Here is a 21976-nt window from a genome sequence, read left to right as displayed (position 1 = left end):
CTTCTTCTAACCACTTCGCCACCAAGCCACCCCACTAACATTATGCTACATTATATTATATAATATTTATTAACATTATTCCTTAGGATATAAGTATATTCCTGAAGATTGTTATTCCGTGGAAGTACATTGAGCACCATTCTTCCGGAGTCAAATTCCTTGTATGTGAAAGCATACTCAGCCAATAAAGATGATTGTGATTCTGCTGGAGTTCATACTGCATTGTAGGGTGTCAGTGTTGTACTGTACATTGTTTTTTTTATGGGTCAAACACTGACTAATGTCATGATTTGTGATGACACGATTTAACTTACGGCTCGGGAAATCCAAACTAGGGTCCAGGGACAACCACGGGGTCCGTCATAGGGTCCCAGGGTGTCCCCACAAAAATAAGGTGCTGTAAACTTCATTATGAATAATACTACGTGAACTGTTGGGGAGAATGAAAAATGAAGATTCACATCACAGATTCACTGTCTCTACTATTAACTATGCACTCCCAGTCTGTACAGTCCAAACCGTCCCCAGCTCTGACCAGATGTGTGGGCACAGTGTGATCATATGGGATCACTTTGGTATTTACATATCTTACTTTTATTCAACCATCTAGTCCAAATACGATTTTAAAGCCTTTTTTAAAAGAGTCCTGGCCTAGAGAGTTAAAATATTCAATAGAAACTGCATAAACAGGGGGCGCCTGGGTGGCATGGCAGTCTGTTCCTACCAACATGGGGGTCGCCGGTTCAAATCCCCGTGTTACCTCTGGCTTGATTAGTCATCCCTACAGTACAGACACAGTTGGCCATGTCTGTGGATGGGAAGCCGGATGTGGGTATGTGTCCTGGTCGCTGCACTAGTGCCTCCTCTGGTAGGTTGGGGCGCCTGTTCAGGGGAGATGGAACTGGGGGGAATAGCGTGATCCTCCCATGTGCTACGTCCCCCTGGCGAAACTCCTCAGTCAGGTGAAAAGAAGCGGCTGGTGACTCCACGTGTATCGGAGGAGGCATGTGGTAGTCTGCAGCCCTCCCCGGATCGGCGGAGGGGGTGGAGCAGCGACCGGGACGGCTCGGAAGAGTGGGGTAATTGGCTGAGTACAACTGGGGAGAAAGGGGGGGGGGGAAGAAACTGCATAATAAACGCAGACGAGTTTTACATCTTGTTCTGGGGTTTTCCACTCTTGCGACAGATCCATAAACCATACATGTGTTCGCAGAAGGAAGGCCGATGATGCAAGCTGTCCAGTCGTCCTCCCATTTCCACAAATCTATGGGAGGAAATAGCCGAAAGACTTCACGTCTCAGTACTCCCTGTCCTGCTAAGGACGGGCAGACGCAGGTCGAGGCAGATCTCTTAAACTGAAGCTCAGACTCGGCCAAAGCCCAGCGTCAGGCAGCAGACATCAGTAGACCTGGCAACAACAAACCACAGACGCTGGCTCGGCATCAGAGGAGGTGACAGGTGAAAGTGAAAGACCCAGTATGTGCTGCATGGGCAGAACAGTCTCTCTCTTAATGAAGCTCCCCTTCCTCTTTTTCCATGCAGGTCGGAGTGATGTGGTGAAGACCACCTGTAATACAGGAAGCAGGGAGGCTGCAGCCCACAGGCCCAACAGGTGAGAGAGGACACTTATGTAAATTCTAAATCCACCAGTCAGCATCTTGCCCCATTCCTGAATGAAAGAAAGTATGTCTGCGTGTTCAAATATCAGCAATTCTCCCGGCAGCGGCGACTTGCTGTAGTTGTGTCTATTGTGTCTACTGTGCAATTGCTGAACAATATTTTCATCTGTACACCATAATTTACTTATACTGAGTTGCATCTTGCACTGCTGCATACACATTGCACTAACTGCATGATGTATTTGTACATGATAATTCATCCACTGCAGGAAAACAAGCCTATCAAAGGATTTTAAGTCTCCTAATGCTTATTTCCAGATATTACTAGTACATTTGAACCTGACTGACAGATAATACTACTTGTTCCATAAAACTGCACTTCTTTAATGATAAGTTTTTTCAAGACTTACTCCAAAAAAAAAAGAAAAAGAAAAAGAGACTCAAATCAGGTTTATTGTGTTAAGATTTCTTTCTCTGGTTAGTGAAAATTCCTTATAACAAGTCACATAATCGTGAAACAAGTGCGCCTGAAACAGGCGATATCATCTGCCAGTGGGCTGAAACAGAAAGAAGAACGTTTTACTAGAAATAGGTTGAGATGGGCGTTATGAGACTTAAAACAAGAGAAAATGCCTTGCAGTGTTTATATTTTACACCGCTGTGGTTGACAGGACTCTGAATGGCTGTGTGTGTGTGTACAGTATGATTGTATTATATACATACATGTCAGTAACTCTCTGTGCACACGGAGAGTTACTGACACAAGATACCATCTTCTCTTCTGTGTAAAGGCCTCATCATGGCCACTACAGCCTGCTTCTGATCAGTGAGGTGAAAGGTACAATACACCGGTGGCGGCTGGCCCGTCTAGGGCGCTGGGGCGCCGTCCCCTTCAAACATCAAGAGATGAAAGTCTACTTAATAGTTTAGTTGTATAATGCAAATAATGATGAAATAAAGGTGTTTGTCAGTCTGTGAGCGCCTGTCAGCAGCCATTAAATGTTGGTTCCAAATGGTGTTTGGTAGCTTCCTGTCTGAATACATATACTTCCTGTCTGAATACATATACTTCCTGGGTGAGGGGCGCCGGCCAAACCATAACTTAAGTAAGCCCTCAAACTTGTGGCGAGCAGGTGACCTGAGGCTGCTGTCTGATTGGTTTCTTCAGATTTTCCAGGGGGCGCAGTTCTGTGCTGCCCCAGACACTCCCACTTTTACTGGCAGTTAATTGGTATTGTTTTAATGTTTTTTGATCTAATGTGATTGGACAATTCTCGTGGCTGTCAATCCTGTTCACACCCACCACGACGCCTCGTCTCAACTGTCAATCATCCACCGTCTACCAACCCTGATAAAAGCTATAGGCTACATTGTCCTTCTTAATAACTGTGTGGACATTAAAACAGCTGTCAAGTGTGCTGCACCAAGGTAAATTACGCCCCCCCCCCAAAACATTTTTAGCACTAGCTGCCACTGCTAGCTGTCCCTCTTTATACCTGGAAACTAACTTTGTGTCCAGCCAAAGTGCTTTCGAAGAAACCCTGCCGTGATAAACTCGTGTCTCCAAAACAAACCTCTTCTTTTTATGAGCCCACTTGCGTAGCTGTGTTCCGTGCGGTGTTCTCTGACACCATGACACAAACCTCTCTCCATCTCAGTAATGTAAACTCCACAGACCTCCACCAGCTCTTTACTGTGCCACTTAACAAAAATAGATTTAGATTACTTTGGTTACGTAATGTTACGTAACTTTGGACAATGGCGGGGTACACTATAGTAGCTCATATTACCGGCCTTGATGGAAATGAGAACAGACTGCTCGTTTTATTCCGCTGATCATTTGCATTAAGAACAGATGATTGCCAATGAATGCCTTTTCAGATTGTTTCCAGTGCTGTGGAGACAGTATGGTTTCCATCACCGATGGAGGGGAATATAAAGGATGTATTGCGCTCTGTTTCTGTATGGATTTGGTCATTTGGGTATGGAAATAAACAAACGTTATAGAGAGAGCCGACCTTTCATAATGAGTCATGGAGCGAGGCCTCCCTCCTGGTTAATCCCCTCGTCTCTCCCACCAGCTCCTCACACTTATTACTTTCCACAGGCACTCGCCAATCAGCTCCACCCCAAACACAGGAACCCGAGACAGGACTTGGTGTGGACACATCCATCCATCCATTCATCCATCCATCCATTATCTGAACCGTTTATCCTGCGCTCAGGATCGCGGGGATGCTGGAGTCTGTCCCAGCAGTCACTGGGCGGCAGGCGGGGAGACACCCTGGACAGGCCGCCAGACCACCACGCAGGGCCAACATACACACACACACACCCACACACATTCATACCTAGGGACAATTCAGTATGGCCGATTCACCTGACCTACACGTCTTTGGTTGTGGTTTACTGTGGTGTGGACACAGTAAACCACAAATCAATACTCTCCTATCAGGGTATGTTCTCTGACAGGGCCACATATCGTCTTAATTAGTTTTTATTTACTTGATTCTTTGAACAGCAGGTCCATACCATACTGGTTCCGCTTCCAGTGTGGGGAGATGGCTGTGCGAATTCACATTTGCGGCGGCCTCACCCAGTTCCGTCCATGCAGTGTCTTTGTCCACATCTAAGTTTTGTCTTCGTTTGATGGCTGGGGGAGCTGGTGCTGGATCGGCTGCGAGAGCCTGGTCTGCTTTGTCCGGTGGGCCCAGGGGCCACGGCCCCTGCTTGGAGCTGCGCCGGAGGAGGAAACGCCGAGGGCGGTCTGACAGGATGCTGAAGCGGGGCGGGCTAAGCTAACTGCTAGCCCATGCAGACCGGCGGTTCCGACATTCATCCTGGCTGGCGTTTGTTGCCCCTGAGTTATTTTTTGTTTAGTTTGACATATGTGTTAGTCTGGATGTGTGTTCTTGTAGTTTTTGGATGTGTTTTTGTCTTTGTGTTGTACTGCTGTGGGCTGGGGGAAACGGCATTTTGTTTCATTTCATGTACGCAAGTGCATGAAGTGAAACGACAAATAAAGTGTTCCTCATTCCTGATTCCTGATTCCCATACAAGTGTTTCCACTGCTGTGTAAATTCATCTCAGTCATCCGTGTCACAAGACATCAAAACACCAAGTATAAAGCTGGACTTTAAGGACGGATAATATCTTTGAATCTGTAATTACCGTCCAGCTGAGAGCTTTATATGTAATGTTTTGACATGTCCCGACCTGGTTTGTGGTTTAATTACACTCAACAGTGCCTTTCCGAGAACTAAACATTTTTCCTCTTTCACAATCAAACACTCAATTAACATTAAACACTCCGAGTCCACCCTTGCTCTTATAAGCTCAATTTAGCATAAAAAAAACCTTGGCTGTTTTTCTGTTCACATCTACAAAATGATAGTTGACCACAACCAACATGACTTGAAGACGATTGATCACAAAGATTTAAGGAGAAGGAAAAAATATTTTAACAGGCTTTGTGCGCCATCTGCTGGTAATTCGGTGTCGGGCCTCCATACCGGTGAAAAAGACTTAATTTTGAAATTCTAGTCATATAAATGTAAATACTAACACACTTAGCACCTTAAACCAGAATAAAAAGCAGCATTTACTCACAGAACTCTGTCTCGATCCATCTGTCTCCCACACAGTCTGTCTCTCTTTAATAACTGTACCAAAACCGACATTTTAACCACGTCAAGTCCAAATCATACATTGTGGTGTTGTACATGGGCACCTATTCTGAGTGGTGGGCTGCCAGGGCCATCAAGGCCTTCTCTGCTGGCCCTGTCATCATTTGTTTTTCATAGTTAAATTGAAGTGTGCCTGAAACCAGGATCAGGAAAAATTTGTCATTTCTTACATGTACTTACATACACAAAGAAATGTAATTTAATTTCTCCCAGCCCACAGCAGCACAACACAAAAAAAACATCCAAAATTTCCCAAAAACGACACCACCAAAAACATACAAAAACAGGGAGAACAAAGCAATAAAACAAAAACAAAACAAAACACACATTTAACAACACAGTCCACAAATGTGGCTGAATTAATTAAATTATTTATTTTCTCATGGAACTGAGCAGGGATTTCCTGTCATCTAAACGCATCACAGCCATGAGGCCATGGTTCGCTACCAGAAAATGGTGGATTGCTCCCTCCGGGTTGGGGATGAGTTGTTGCCTGAAATGAAGGAGATCTTGGGGTCTTGTTCACAAGTGAAGGTAGGATGGAGTGGGAGATTGACAGGTGGATTGGTGCAGCATCACCAGTAATGTGGACGTTGTACTGGACCGTTGTGGTGAAGAGGGAGCTGAGCCGGAAGGCAAAGCTCTCAGTTTACCAGTCAATCTTCGTTCCAACCCTCACCTATGGTCATGAGCTTTGGGTAGTGAGCGAAAGGGTGAGATGGCGTATACAAGCGGCTGAAATGAGTTTCCTCAGTAGGGTGTCTGGGCTCAGCCTTAGAGATAGGGTGAGGAGCTCGGACATCCAGAGAGAGCTTGGAGTACAGCCGCTGCTCCTTCGCATCCATAGGAGCCAATTGAGGTGGTTCGGGCATCTGATTAGGATGCCTCCTGGACGCCTTCCTTTGGAGGTTTACCGGGCACGGCCAACTGGGAGGAGACCCCGGGGTAGACCCAGAACTCGCAGGAGGGACTACATGTCCAATCTGGCCTGGGAATGCCTTGGGATCCCCCAGGAGGAGCTGGAGGGTGTTGCTGGGGAGAGGGACGTCTGGAGTGCCCTACTTAGCTTGCTGCCACCGTGAACTGACCCCGGAGAAGCGGCTGAAGATGATTGCATGAATGGAATGAATGCATCACAGCTCCTTCGACCAGCACTCGTTTGTATTGCTAGCCTTTCCTTGAAGCCTGAAGCTGCAAACTGATTACAACTTTGATTGACTGTATCATCAGCCAATCAAAAGTTGACATGTGGTGACAGACCACCCTAGTGGCCCTGCGATGTATCGGTGCTAGCCCCGGTGACGTCATCAACTTCGCACTTGAGCTTTTGGCAGGTTGCGAGCGAACTAAGCGCAATTGCCACCGCATTCAGAGCTACTGACGATCTTGTTGCAGATCTACTTCATGTTTTTTTGTGAATCTGGTAGGACTGTCTGCATTTTTTACACGTTTTTGCACAGACTAAATAACTAGATGGATTTTGTAAGAGAAGGCTTCCACGAGTCTCTCAAGTGAAGTGGAATTTCAACTCCAGACTGGTGTGCAAATGTTTCTTATTGTATTGAAAGTGGTGCACTGATAATATGGTGGCTATACTTTATTGAATTTGCTGAAGTTGCGCGAGTGACTGGTGAACACTACATCACTGCTTCCGATGTGAGAAGATGGTGGCGTGAATTCACATTTGCGGTGGCCTCACCCAGTACCGTCCATGCAGTGTCTTTGTCCACGTCTAAGTTTTGTCTTCATTTGATGGCAGGGAGAGCTGGCGCTGGATTGGCTGAGAGAGAGGGGCAGGCTAAGCTAACTGCTAGCCCATGCGGACCGGCAGCTCCGAGAACACCGAGGGCGGTCTGACGGCAGCCTCACCTGGCGTTGACTGTGGTGTTTTTGATGTCATCGTGTGGAGTGTGGGGAGGTGTGTCAAGGTGTCTGGCTGGGGGAGCTGGTGCTGGATCGGCTGGGAGAGCTTGGTCTGCTTTGTCCGATGGGCCTGGGGACCACGGCCCCTGCCTGTCATCCTGGCTGGTGTTCGTTCCCTTGAACAGTGATTTTTTTGTTTAGTTTGGATATATGTGTTAGTTTGGGTATGTGTGTTCTTGTAGTTTTTGGATGTGTTTTTGTCTTTGTGTTGCACTGCTGTGGGCTGGGGGAAACAGCATGTCCTTTCACTTCATGCACGCAATTGCATGAAGTGAAATGACAAATAAAGTGTTCCTGATTCCTGAAACTGTGGAAACGTGTTTGTTGTTTTTGTGCCATGTGGTGTGTGTGTGCAATCTGGTTGCTGGGTGACATAAAGGAAGATCGTGATGCTGCAAAAGCTGCTGTAGTGCACAGTGGTGTGCGCTGTGGTTGTTGAAGATCATCTGTCTTGTTGGTGTTGATGCAATAGTGCGTGGTAGTGTATTTTTTGTATGTGGCTGTATCTGCGTGTGTGTGTGTGTGCGCGCGTGCGCATGTGTGTGTGTGTGTGTGTGGGGGAGGCAGTGTGTTTCTGAAGGCCCTGATTGAAACCTCACAGTACGCTACTGCCTTTTCTATTTTCATCTGTTGGAGAATGTAACGTGACTGTAAAGCCGTCTGGGACTAAACTGTGATTTCGGGATAATGGATAAAGCTTGACTTGGGTATGCTAGGAGAAGGATGCTGAATATGGAGCTGCCAGGGAAGAGGAGAAGAGGAAGGCCAAAGAGGAGGTTTATGGATGTGGTGAGGGAGGACATGCAGGTGGCTGGTGTGACAGAGGAAGATGCAGAGGACAGGAAGCGATGGAAACGGATGATCCGCTGTGGCGACCCCTAACGGGAGCAGCTGAAAGTAGTAGTAGTAGTAGTAGTAGTAGTAGATAAAACTTGACTTGATAATTTTAACTTAGATATGGTCTTTATGTTTTACTGAATGTTGTGGTTACTTTGTAGGTGTCACTTCATGACAATGTGATATGAGGATAATCTAACAATTTGTGTTATTTTCTTTTCTATATTCAACTTGTGAGATTAAAATATGTTCTATCTATCTATCTATCTATCTATCTATCTATCTATCTATCTATCTATCTATCTATCTATCTGTCTGTCTGTCTGTCTAGCTAGCTCTACGTGTGTTTCTGCAGTGTATGTGTGTGTGTGTGTGTGAGTTGACTGCTCATAAACTGGAATTGTCCTCAACACATAAGTATTATTTGATAAGTATTATTTTGGATACATGGTTGAAATGGAACTACAAATTCGTTACAATATAAAAAACAAACTGAAGGGTTCGGCAGACATTACTAGAGTACATGGTTATCACTAATTAAAGAACAGGTATATGTGTGTGTGTGTGTGTGTGTGTGTGCCCCTGTGTAGGTGTGTGTATGTGTGGATTTAATGTCAGGTTATTGTGTGTCCACCACCATGCTGTGTGTGTGACGGTGCTTCTGAGGACTAGACACTGTGTGTATTCTGGCACTAGTGTCTGTGTATTTGTACACCTCAGTGTCAGTCTGTGTGGGCATCAGGGAAGCCACTGGGAGACCCGTGTGAGACAGACAGACATCACCACCGGCATTTGACACGTGAAGATTTGATGCCTTCCAATGCCAACACACGTATTAACACCAAAACTAAACCAATTCAAAACTGACATGAGTCAGCAGTGTAGCAACACAGAATCGACTTGTTTACACAAGCGATTCTGACCAGCCTAGACAGTAACACTGAGGTAATGGTACCAGTTACACTGGCAGAAAGTAAAACCTCAAGTCATTTAAGGTTGAAAGCTGTGAACTTAAAGCTGTGCAAGCCTCTTTTGGAGTTTGCTGCCATCTTCTTCTTCTTCTTTCAGCCCTTTCCCTGTTTCTCAGGGGTCGCCACAGCAGATTTTACAGTTTCCATCAGGACCCTGTGAGGGCACGGCACCAATGGTGGCCGTTGTTAATGCAGGCCTTGACCGATCCAGTATGGTCTTGTCAATCCACATAGGTACTGATTTGGCAAAATTTTACGGTGAAGCGCTGGATGCCAACCCAGTATTCATGGACTTGCGCCCATGCCTGTTGCCATAGTTTGGGACCATCTAAAGGTTGAAAGTCATCTATAAGTGCTGGGCTGCTCTTGGTACCAAGTGATCTTAGCATAGCAGGATAAACACCAGGGATGGCGCTCGGTGGGAGCCAGGGGTGGCACTGCCCCCCACTGGAATCTGGTGCCCCCCCATCAGATATGGAGGAAGGATAGCAAATTAGCTTGTCAATATTAATAAAAGAAGCACATGTTGCCCGATGAGAAAAGAATACAATGAATTGGAACCACAGTTGCATTTCTGAATGACCAAACATAGTCTGAATTTCTCTGCCATGAGAAAAAGTTAAGTCTACACAACTACTGCCTTTAGTGTACAATCCAAGCAAGAAATGTCACTGTCACAGTACTGTTGGCTGTAGAGGGCAGCGTGCTGGAAATGTAAACATATACGTTGATCACCAGCCCCCCTCCTCTGAGTCTGTGATCCAACCTGCCCCCCATCCCCCTTCAAAATGTTTATTAGCTGCAGCTAATAAAACTAACAATGGGTATCGAGAACAGGTGCTAAATTGGTACCGGTTCCTGACTGGTCAGTACTGAAATATTGATAAGATTCTGGACAAATGGTGCTGCTATCGGTATTTATGTTAATTCATTCTAACATAGTTGGCATTTTCAAATTCCTAACGGTCCCCCAACGATTGATGATGAAGCTGCTGGCATCAGGCGATTACGTTTGACGTTGTGTAACTGCATATTTAAATTCTGGGCTCTCCAGTCATGGCTGACACGGCTAAACATTCAAAAGTGTGGCCTCACTTTACTAGATTTAATGAAAATGCAGCTAAATGCAAAATATGTAAAATGGTAGTTGCGTGTAAAGGGGGTGAAACCAGCAACCTCATGGAACACAAATACAACATTTTATAAATCTGAAGTAGTGCAGCGTGTTTGACTGCCTTAACAAAGCAGCTGCACCTACCACTTCAGCGCAGCCTCCCGGTTCCTGTGACATTGGGTTTTGCTAAACTAAAAGTCTCAACCTCATCAAGTCAACGACACACTCATTATTGTTATACAAATAAGTCTGTAGTTATTAACTCAGGACACAGTATCGGTTTTAAGCACTTCTAATTTATGTCCCTAAATAATCCCACAGACGGCTCCAGTCAAGCAGCAGCCACAGCTTCGTCAGTGGATACCAAAAGTCAGACACCCAAGTCCATCCTATTCTCCATTGCTAGACGAGGGAAAATGACACAGGATAAAACCGCAGAATGTCACAGGGCTGTCGCCAAGTTTACTGTGAAAGATTTACAGCCCTTCACTATAGTGGAGTCCAGTTTGCTTAGGTATGCTCGGCAGCCAATAGGAATCAGGAATCAGGAACACTTTATTTGTCTGTGAAATATCGTCCCCCACAGCAGTGCCACACAAAGACAAAAACACATATCCAAAAACTTCAAGAACACACATATCCAAACTAACACATATATCCAAATGAAAAAAATAAAAAATCACTGTACAAGGGAACCAACACCAGCCAGGATGACTGTTGGAACTGCCAGTCTGCATGGGCTAGCAGTTAGCTTAGCCTGCCCTGCTTCCGCGTCCTGTCAGCTCACCCTCGGCTCGTCCTCCTCAGGCGCAGCTCCAGGCAGGGCCGTGGTCCTTGGGCCCACCGGACAGAGCAGACCAGGCTCCCCCAGCCGATCCAATGCCAGCTCTCCCAGCTAGACACCCTCGACACTCCCCGCACTCGACACAACAACATCAAAAACACCACAGTCAACACCAGGCGAGGCGGTCACCAGACCGCCCTCGGTGTTATCGGAACTGCCGGTCTGCATGGGCTAGCAGTTAGCTTAGCCTGCCTCGCTTCCGCATCCTGTCAGACTTCCCTCGGTGTTACCTCCTTGGTCACAGCTCCAGGCAGGGCCATGGAGCTGGGTCCACAGGACGCAGCAGACCAAGCTCTCCCAGCTGATCCAGCACCAGCTCTCCCAGCCACCAAACGAAGACAAAACTTAAACACAGACGTGGACAAAGACACCGCATGGATGGTACTGGGTGAGGCCATCACTAACGTGAATTCACACCACCATCTTCTCACACTGGAAGTGGGAATTTATAGCTTGCACAGCATAAACCTCTAACTGCTAGGTAGCCCAAGTTTGAACTTAGTGTGCGCTGTCCTGATAACCAGAGATAACGAATTTTGTATTGCTTATGGTTGTTAATATTATCAATTGTAGGGAGATGACCACAGCCCTTAACCCTAGTTACCACCCCCTTCCAGAGGAACATTATTAAACTTCCTCATACCTACTTGGTATGAAGTTGAGAAGAAAAACATCATCTGTGAGCTTGCCAGTGTATCAAAAGTAGCCATAACCACTGATAAGTATCACACAGGATCACTATATCACAATCACACTCCATTATGTAAATGAAGCCCAACTGAGACAGAAAGTCCTAAAGACCCAGGCAGTGTATGAGTCTCAGAGTGGTCCTGTTTTGGCTGAGAATATCAGAGAAGTCCTTACAGAATTTGGTATAAGAGAGAAGGTTGTAGCCATAACAGTAGATAGTACTGCAGATATGGACGTGGCTATGTGAGAGCTCCAAATCATAAAGCTTGGATGTTCGCGCATACTCTCAACCTTGGAGCATAAAAGGTCTATATCATCCAAACCATCTCCAAGTGGACGGCAAGGATCCTGGATGCCATTGTGTGGATCAAGAGATCATCCAACGTGAAGACCGTGTTCCAGGAGAGGCAGTGTATCCTGGGTAAGAAACTAAGCCCCATTGTTTCAGTATCATTCAGGCAGGACTAAATATATTTAAATTAATTTCAATGGGTCCTTTATATGTTTCAGGCCTGCCTGACCACTCCATTGTCCTGGATGTGGGGACACAATGGAACTCTCTGTCAGGGTCGAAAGATTTGTGGCGCAGTATCCAGCCATACAAACAGCCTTCTTGGACCCACGAGCCAAAAGGCTCATTGGATTTCACAATTACTCATAGAGACCTAGTAGATGTTAATGAATAGTCTAAGCAAACATAATAATGTCTGACTTAAAAAAATGAGTTCATGTCAGCATGATGAAAGTTCATGACTCACGATAAACACAAATAATGTTGTAACTTAATGTAAAATATATACATTATAATATTTTAATAATTTCATGTCAGACTTGAAAAGGTCACAGACGATGACCTCAGGAAAGCTGAGGAGTTCATCAGTCTGATGCACATTCTCTCCCCAATCAAATTTTGGACAATTACCCCACTCTTCCGAGCTGTCCCGCTTGCTGTTCCACCCCCTCTGCTGATCCACAGAGGGCTGCAGACTACCACGTCTCCTCCGATACATGTGGAGTCACCAGCCACTTCTTTTCACCTGAAAGTGGAGTTTCACCAGGGGGATGTAGCGTGTGGGAGGATCACGCTATCCCCCCCCCCAAAACAGTTGCCCCGACCGACCAGAGGAGGTGCTAGTGCAGCGACCAGGATACATACCCACATCTGGCTTCCCACCCACACATGGCCAATTGTGTCTGTAGCAACGCCCGACCAAGACGGAGGAAACACGGGGATGTGATCCAGCGAGCCCCGTGTTGGTAGGCAACGGAATAGACCCCTACGCTACCCAGATAGTCCCCATTACTTTGAACAGTTGAGCCCAAGTATTTAAACTCATACACCTTGGTCACCTCTACTCCTTGCATCCTCACAATTCCACTGTTCTCCCTCTTGTTCATACATATGTATTCCGTCTTGCTCCTACTGAGTTTCATTCCTCTTCTCTCCAGTGGATACCTCCAACTCTCCAGGCTCTCCTCAACCTGCTCCCTACTCTTGCTACAGATCATAATGTCATCTGTGAACATCATAGTCTTTGGGGACTCCTGCCTGATCTCGTCCGTCAACCTGTCCATCACCATTGCAAACAAGAAAGGGCTCAGAGCCGATCCTTGATGTAATCCCACCTCCACCTTGAACCCATCTGTCATTCCAACTGCACACCTCACTGCTGTCACACTTCCTCATACATTTCCTCACCCACTTACATACTTCTTTGCCACTCCCAACTTCCTCATACAATACCACACCTCCTCTCTCGACACCGTCATATGCTTTCCCTAAATCCACAAAGACACAGTAAAATGCCTTCTGACCTTCTCTATACTTCTCCATCAACATTCTCAAAGCAAAGATCACATCTGTAGTGCTCTTTCGTGGCATGAAACCATACTGCTGCTCGCTAATCATCACCTCTCCTCTTAACCTAGCTTCTATTACTCTTTCCCATATCTTCATGCTGTGGCTGATCAACTTTACACCTCTGTTACTACAGTTCCGCACATCGCCCTTATTCGTGAAAATCGGTACCAGTATGCTTCTTCTCCACTCCTCAGGCATCCTCTCACTTTCCAAGATTGTGTTAAACAATCTAGTTAAAAACTCCACCGTTATCTCTCCTAAACATCTCCATGCCTCCACAGGTATGTCATCTGGACCAACCTCCTTTCCACTCTTCATAGCTGCCCTCACTTCCTCCTTGCTAATCCACCGCACTTCCTGATTCACTATCCCCACATCATCCAACCGTCTCTCTTTCTCATTTTCTTCATTCATCAGCCCCTCAAAGTACTCCTTCCACCTTCTCAGCACACTCTCCTTTGCTTGTCAGCACATTTCCATCTCAATCCTTGATCGCCCTAACCTGCTGCACATCCTTCCCAGCTCGGTCCCTCTGTCTAGCCAATCGTTAAAACTCCCCTTTTCCTTCCTTAGTGTCCAACCCCTCATACGACTCACTGTACACCTTTTCCTTTGCCTTCGCCACCTCTTTCTTCACTTTATGCCACATCTCCTTGTTTGATCCCAAGACCAGCCCTGCACTTCACCTTTAGATGGTAAACTCATAAAAGTTGTACAGGGTGTAGTCTCTCTTTAAAGCAATGCATATTTCAGTGCTTATTTTGAGTGAAAGCAGTTTAAACCTTACAGAGGTATTTAGCAGTCATCCCTACCCGTCGTTGGTTTCTGTCCTGCAGCCGCCTGCTCTCCCAGCAGCATTTCCAGCAGCAAACTGTGCACACGGGCTTCTCCCAACAGTCTCGCTAGCTGGAGACTTTCCACCCTGTTCTCGGCGACACTCTGTAGAGGACACAGCATCAGCAGCAGCTCCCCGAAGTGACCACGCCACTCGCTGGTTAAGTGATCGAGTAACACCTGAGCCTGGAAATGCAGACGCCGAACCACCTGAGGGCACTGCAAGTCCGAATAATCTGAGAGTGGGAGAGAGAAAGGGGGAGAATGAAACTTCACCATAGAGGAAAACAAAGGAACGCTTACAAAAAATGGTACACTTCAAATGCATATTTTTAAAGTACACTTGTGCAAAAAATATACGAACTTTAGGGAGCTAAAAGTTATTTTACAAAGTGTAAGAAAATATTGTAGCAATAGGGGAGGTGGTCACTGACTGTCGACGGCTCTGTGCTGAGGGAGCACAGGGGCTCATGGGAATGTTAATGTTCAGGTTGAATTGTTGTAATTTATGTGTTTGGATGATGTGCTCATGTTGTGATTATTGTTTGTTTGGGGGTTCGACTTGGACTGGGTAGACAACCATTTTACAGACTGACTGTAGGACCGTGACTCAGACTTGTGTTTTCAATGATGACCTTGTTTCGGGAAGCCACTGTTCGGCAACCACGGGGGGGGGGGGGCAGATTAAAGGAGCAATCCTGGGGTCATGCCTTGTATGGGACACAGGAGCTGCCATTCAAATGAAATAAGCAAATGCCACTCAGCATGCTCGGAGCCCCAGTGCAGTATTGGAGTGCCACTGTTGCCAGCGGCAGGAGGAGCGGGGCCAGATGACGCTGACGGTGGCGGCCGTCCAGACTGCCAGTTATGAGGACAGGTTGTTCCCGTTGACCACATAGCAGCAGGAGGCAGACGTGGCCCTTGCACTGGTGAAGGGCTGGTTTGAGAAAGGGCGGTGCCCCAAGTGGACGGAGGTGCCAGTGCTGGGGCCCAAGGTGGGGGCCTACCATTCGCAGTGGGGCAACTTTGAGCTCCATGAAGGGTTGGTGTACCTGAGGTGGCAAGCTCCCGGACAAGGGAGTGGCCTCTTGCAGTTATTGGTGCCCCGTGTGCTTCGTCCCCAGGTTCTCCAGATGGTCCATGGCTTGGCGGGGGCGAGGCACTATGGGAATGCAAAGACCCTCCACTGCCTCCGAGGGCAGATAGTGTGTGTCGCACGAAACAGGCCTGTACTTTAATGTATTAAAACTTTTTTTCCTCTATCTGTGTTGATATATATATATATATATGTATAGTGTTTTTTCTCGAAACCGTCATTGTGTTATACGTGCTCAACTAATGAGGAGCAGAATATCAACACAGATACAGGAAAAAAAGTTTTAATACATTGAAGTACAGGCCTGTTTCGTGCGATGCGCACTAGCTGATATATACACTCACTGGCCACTTTATTAGGCACACCTGTCAAACTGCTCGTTAACACAAATTTCTAATCAGCCAATCACATGGCAGCAATTCAATGCATTTAGGCATGTAGACATGGTCAAGACGATCTGCTGCAGTTCAAACCGAGCATCAGATGGGGAAGAAAGGTGATTTAAGTGACTTTGAACGTGGCATGGTTGTTGGTGCCAGACGGGCTGGTCTGAGTATTTCAGAAACTGCTGATCTACTGGGATTTTCACGCACAACCATCTCTAGGGTTTACAGAGAATGGCCCGAAAAAGAGAAAATATCCAGTGAGCGGCAGTTCTGTGGGCGAAAATGCCTTGTTGATGCCAGAGGTCAGAGGAGAATGGCCAGACTGGTTCGAGCGGATAGAAAGGCAACAGTAACTCAAATAACCACTCATTACAACCGAGGTATGCAGAAGAGCATCTCTGAATGCACAACACGTCGAACCTTGAGGCAGATGGGCTACAGCAGCAGAAGACCACACCGGGTGCCACTCCTGTCAGCTAAGAACAGGAAACTGAGGCTACAATTCGCACAGGCTCACCAAAATTGGACAATAGAAGATTGGAAAAACGTTGCCTGGTCTGATGAGTCTCGATTTCTGCTGCGACATTCGGATGGTAGGGTCAGAATTTGGCGTCAACAACATGAAAGCATGGATCCATCCTGCCTTGTATCAACGGTTCAGGCTGCTGGTGGTGGTGTAATGGTGTGGGGGATATTTTCTTGGCACACTTTGGGCCCCTTAGTACCAATTGAGCATCGTGTCAACGCCACAGCCTACCTGAGTATTGCTGCTGACCATGTCCATCCCTTTATGACCACAGTGTTCCCATCTTCTGATGGCTACTTCCAGCAGGATAACGCGCCATGTCATAAAGCTCGAATCATCTCAGACTGGTTTCTTGAACATGACAATGAGTTCACTGTACTCAAATGGCCTCCACAGTCACCAGATTTCAATCAAATAGAGCACCTTTGGGATGTGGTGGACCGGGAGATTCGCATCGTGGATGTGCAGCCGACAAATCTGCAGCAACTGCGTGATGCTATCATGTCAATATGGACCAAACTCTCTGAGGAATGTTTCCAGTACCTTGTTGAATCTATGCCACGAAGGATTAAGGCAGTTCTGAAGGCAAAAGGGGGTCCAACCCGGTACTAGCAAGGTGTACCTAATAAAGTGGCCAGTGAGTGTATATATATACACACACACACACACACACACACACACACACACACACACACACACACACACACATACGTACATATATATATATACATACATGGAATGGTCAGGATGCAAGGAGTGGAGGTGACGAAGGCATATGAGTTTAAATATTTGGGGTCAACTGTCCAAAGTAACGGGGAGTGCAGGATAGAGGTGAAGAAGAGAGTGCAGGCAGGGTGGAGTGGGTGGAGAAGAGTGTCAGGAGTGATTTGTGACAGAAGGGTACCAGCAGGAGTTAAAGAGAAGGTTCACAAGATGGTTGTGAGACCAGCTATGTTATATGGTTTGGAGACAGTGGCACTGATGAAAAAACAGGAGGAGGAGCTGGAGGTGGCAGAGATGAAGATGATAAGATTTTCATTGGGAGTGATGAAGAAGAACAGGATTAGGAACGAGTATATTAGAGGGACAGCTCAGGTTGGACGGTTTGGAGACAAAGCAAGAGAGGCGAGATTGAGATGGTTTGGACATGTGTGGAAGAGAGATGCTGGGTATATTGGGAGAAGGATGCTGAATATGGAGCTGCCAGGGAAGAGGAGAAGAGGAAGGCCAAAGAGGAGGTTTATGGATGTGGTGAGGGAGGACATGCAGGTGGCTGGTGTGACAGAGGAAAATGCAGAACACAGGAAGAAATGGAAACGGATGATCCGCTATGGCGAACCCTAATGGGAGCAGCCGAAAGTAGTAGTAGTAGTAGTAGTTTATGTATTACTGACATTATGCCTGCAAATGACATCACTGATGGACAATCCATGAACGTGAGAACTTCCAACACTTCCCAGTTGTCACTACCCTTAGTGGGAGACATCAAAAGATTACATTGTATAATGAAATTTGTATAACAATGCTACATACCGCTATTTTAGTGAATGCCAAATAAAGACAGCAATTCCCAGACTGTCCGTTACTGAGTTTCAGATTATGGCTGCTTATGGGGTGTTATCTCTACAACATATTTGCAGAGATAATATTCAAAATGTTGATCGTTTCCCTTTTTAGGTTGTTCGGAGGTCATGAAGGCCACTCTCCATCACATGTGTTTATTTCTGGATGGTTCTGGTCTTTAGACAAGCTTTCAATGTGAATCTGCTGCCACTGAGTCACTTTCACCGATCAGTCGTCAGGCTGTCTTCCCATCTTCCCTGGCTCTGCTGCTGGAATCGCAGCCCAGCCAAATGTACCATAAAGTCCAGCAGGCAGCTGCTGGTGTCCAGAACCTCGCCACACTCTCCCATTACTAATACCTCCGACTGCCCAGAATAAACTGCAGGGTGCCAAGGTCCATAACCAGGAAGAAGCCAAGGAGAAAAAAGTGTAAAGCAAGAACATTCTTGACGAAGTTGCCATCATTGATCTGGTTGAATAGATGGGGTGTGCGTGTGTTCGTGTGTGTGTGTATCGACTGACCCGGAACAATGAAGACGGTGGTCTTAAGGCAGACAAACTCCTTATTGGTGATGTCCAACTCTTAAAGGTTTAATCAGCTCCTCCTAGATCCGAAAAACCACTCAGCACACCTCTACCTCTGCGCCTCCCACTGGGATCACAGTCATTACCTGCTCAATGAACATTATCAGAATCAGAAACACTTTGTCGTTTCATTTCATGCTCTTGTGCACATGAAATGAAACGAAACATCGTTTCCCCCCAACCCACAGCAGTGCAACACAAAGACAAAAACACACTCAAAAACTACAAGAACACACACATCCAAACTAACACATATATCTAAACTAAACAAAAAAAAATCACTGTCCAAGAGAATGAACGCCAGCCAGGATGACTGTCGGAACTGCCGGTCTGCAAGGGCTAGCAGTTAGCTTAGCCTACCCCGCTTCCGCGTCCTGTCAGACCGCCCTCTGTGTTTCTTCTTTGGGCGCAGCTCCAGTCAGGGCCATGGTCCTTGGGCCCACAGGACATGGCAGACCAGGCTTCCTCAGCCGATCCAACGGCAGCTCTCCCAGCCAGACACCTTTGACACACCTCCCCGCGCTCCACACGACGACACTAAAAACACAGTCAAGGCTAGGCGAGGCCGCCGCCAGACTGCCCTCGGTGTTATCAGAACAGCCGGTCTGCATAGGCTAGCAGTTAGCTTAGCCTGCCCCGCTTCCGTGTCCTGTCAGACCGCCCTCTGTGTTTCTTCTTTGGGCGCAGCTCCAGTCAGGGCCATGGTCCTTGGGCCCACAGGACATGGCAGACCAGGCTTCCTCAGCCGATCCAACGGCAGCTCTCCCAGCCAGACACCTTTGACACACCTCCCCGCGCTCCACACGACGACACTAAAAACACAGTCAAGGCTAGGCGAGGCCGCCGCCAGACTGCCCTCGGTGTTATCAGAACAGCCGGTCTGCATAGGCTAGCAGTTAGCTTAGCCTGCCCCGCTTCCGTGTCCTGTCAGACCGCCCTGTTTCCTCTTTGGGCGCAGCTCTAGTCAGGGCCATGGTCCTTGGGCCCACAGGACACAGCAGACCAGGCTCCCTCAGCCGATCCAACGGCAGCTCTCCCAGCCAGACACCTTAGACACACCTCCCTTCACTCCACATGACGACATTAAAAACACAGTCAAGGCTAGGCGAGGCCGCTGCCAGACCGCCCTCGGTGTTATCAGAACTGCCGGTCTGCATAGGCTAGCAGTTAGCTTAGCCTGCCGCACTTCTGTATCATTCCGTAATCATACACGAGTCATTCCTCTGATAGACAATACAGCAAAAATATGGGTTGTATTATGTATACTTTCAGAACAGTCGCGTTTTACACCACAATATGCCAGAAATGAAATTTTAGACAAAAGCAAACCTTAAAATGCACAGGTTTTCTCTGTTAGGTGAAAGCGTGCACACCTAATGTCAGATGATGTCTGTCTCATCTAAAAGGATGAGGTGGTCATAAAGAAGAGAGCATCTCACCACCCCAAGGATGAGATGTTCTCCGGAGTAGGCTCATAACAGGGCGACCCGCATACCGACATGCTTGACGTCGACCGGTTGAAAAATGCCAGTCGACTCAACCAAAATATCATTTGCAGCGAAAAAACAAAAAAAACAAAAAACGGAGACACCGACTGATTGCTGTTATTGCTCTGGCTTATTATTGTAGTCTGTGAGGACAGGTGCTGGTCATCTGTTCCACACTTGGACAACCATGTGCCATGGAGGACCGAGAGTATCCAGGTTTTCCTTCCAACCAGTCATGACACCATCAGTCTGTCCACTTTGGCTGAAGGTGTGTTCATCAGTGAAATCAGGTGGTTTAATGGTTTGGAGGAAAAACTTGCATACTCATAGCACTCCATGTGACACATGGTTTGCTTATGTCTGATATAAACCATAATGCCTATCCTCTGCATACCCGATCATCTATTGGAAGGCTCCAAAACTCTGGGATGCACTTTTCCCATCCCTCCAGCAGAAGGAGTTGCTGCTTCATAGACTCGAATGCATCTCCCACACAGGCTGTCTTCTTGGTGCTGACATCACAGTTCACCAAAGAGACCAGGCACAGCACCCGAGAATGGAAAACCATAGAAAAGACTAACAGTGAAGCTGGGTGTGGTGCTAACATGGGGATGAGCTGCACGGAACATTTTGTGTATGAGCATATGAAATACTGATGGGTGCATATCAGTGGGTCTCAATCAGATCCTCTACCGCTGGTTTCCAGTTCTGCTCGGTAGCTTAATTCAGTGTTTCTCAAACCAGTCCTCAAGGACCCCCTATCCTGCAGATTTTCATTGTAACCCTGCATAGGTAGCCCTGCTTGTACTTACTCAACCAATCCTCTCATAGCACTTAATTATGCAAGGTGTGCAAACTCTGACATTCATTGCTGATGGTTGAATAACTAAAAACAGGTACCTATTCAGGGTTGCAAAGAAAGTCTGCAGGATAGGGGGTCCTTGAGGACGGGGTTGAGAAACACTGGCTTAACTGATGGAACAACATGTAAGCGTAAATAACTATTTGGTAGACGAGAGAACCAACAGTACTGGTGGTAGCTGAGGACCTGATTGGGAACCGGGGGGGGGGGGCGCTAATGGTGAAAGACGTTCCTGGTTGTAAAGTTTCGGAGGGTGGACTGATCTCAGTGGCAAGACAAGTACAGTAGGGTGTGTGTGTGTGTGTGTGTGTGTGTGAAGGAGAAGTTGTGTGCTGTTGTATGGAGCGTGATCCAAGTGCCACGGGAAAACGAAATGAAATCCAAGATCAGAAAACAACACAGTGTCATTCAGCGGTCAATTTGTCAATCACAGAATTCATTTTTATGCACTGCTCCCACATACAAAAGGGGCGATCTGGTTGTCATTACACATCTGAAGGTAATTGGCATGCAATGCCTGACCGACCTACGTGGCACCGCCATTAGGGGGCTTGCGATTAGACAGTGTTCCTGGGCAATTTTACTTTTAGTCTCTTCGGAGTAACCGAATCTCACCAACAAGCTCTCCAGGGAATCATGGCTGCCTGTCTAAAGTGCAGCCTCTCAATCTCTGGCCTTTATCTGCGTGCTTTTCTCAGAAACGAAAAAGAGCTATTTCAGCTGGGCAGGCTTGGATATGGAAGTGTGTATTTTCAGTGCAGGACTTCATGTGGGTGTGTGTGTGTGTGTGTATAGTGTACCTGCTGTTCACAGGCCTCAGCTTGTAGCAGCACATTGACGGACAGACCGCCTGCCGCCTGTCCTTCAGTCTTACGGCTGCTGGTCCGGCCCCGTTCATTCTGAACAGCTGTGGGTGAAACGAAAAACGGACAACTATGAAAAAGTGTCTCCACCAAAACTCAGATCATCAGTCCTACTTTTCCTGCATGACGTCTTTCTAAACCGTTTCCTGAAGCCTGCAACCAAGTCGCCCCAAAGTACTTCATTTTTCGCACTCGTCCTCTTTTTTTCAGAATATTTTATTTTAAAACG

The 21976-nt window shown here is 46.8% G+C and overlaps 1 protein-coding gene across 1 annotated transcript in view; it reads right to left on the bottom strand.

Moving 5' to 3' along the window:
- Positions 1-21976, bottom strand: part of hnf4b (hepatic nuclear factor 4, beta) — a 47408-nt gene that overhangs the window by 11342 nt on the left and 14090 nt on the right. Inside the window, 6 exon segments of the mRNA XM_056278783.1 lie at positions 14358-14615; positions 18473-18534; positions 18536-18621; positions 19927-20037; positions 20417-20567; positions 21680-21791. Coding sequence (XP_056134758.1) covers positions 14358-14615; positions 18473-18534; positions 18536-18621; positions 19927-20037; positions 20417-20567; positions 21680-21791 — 780 coding nt within the window.

Source organism: Lampris incognitus, chromosome 4 (assembly GCF_029633865.1).
Source record: "Lampris incognitus isolate fLamInc1 chromosome 4, fLamInc1.hap2, whole genome shotgun sequence".
Taxonomy (NCBI): domain Eukaryota; kingdom Metazoa; phylum Chordata; class Actinopteri; order Lampriformes; family Lampridae; genus Lampris; species Lampris incognitus.
Note: the sequence above shows the minus strand (reverse complement) of the source record. Positions and strands in the feature narration are given on the sequence as shown.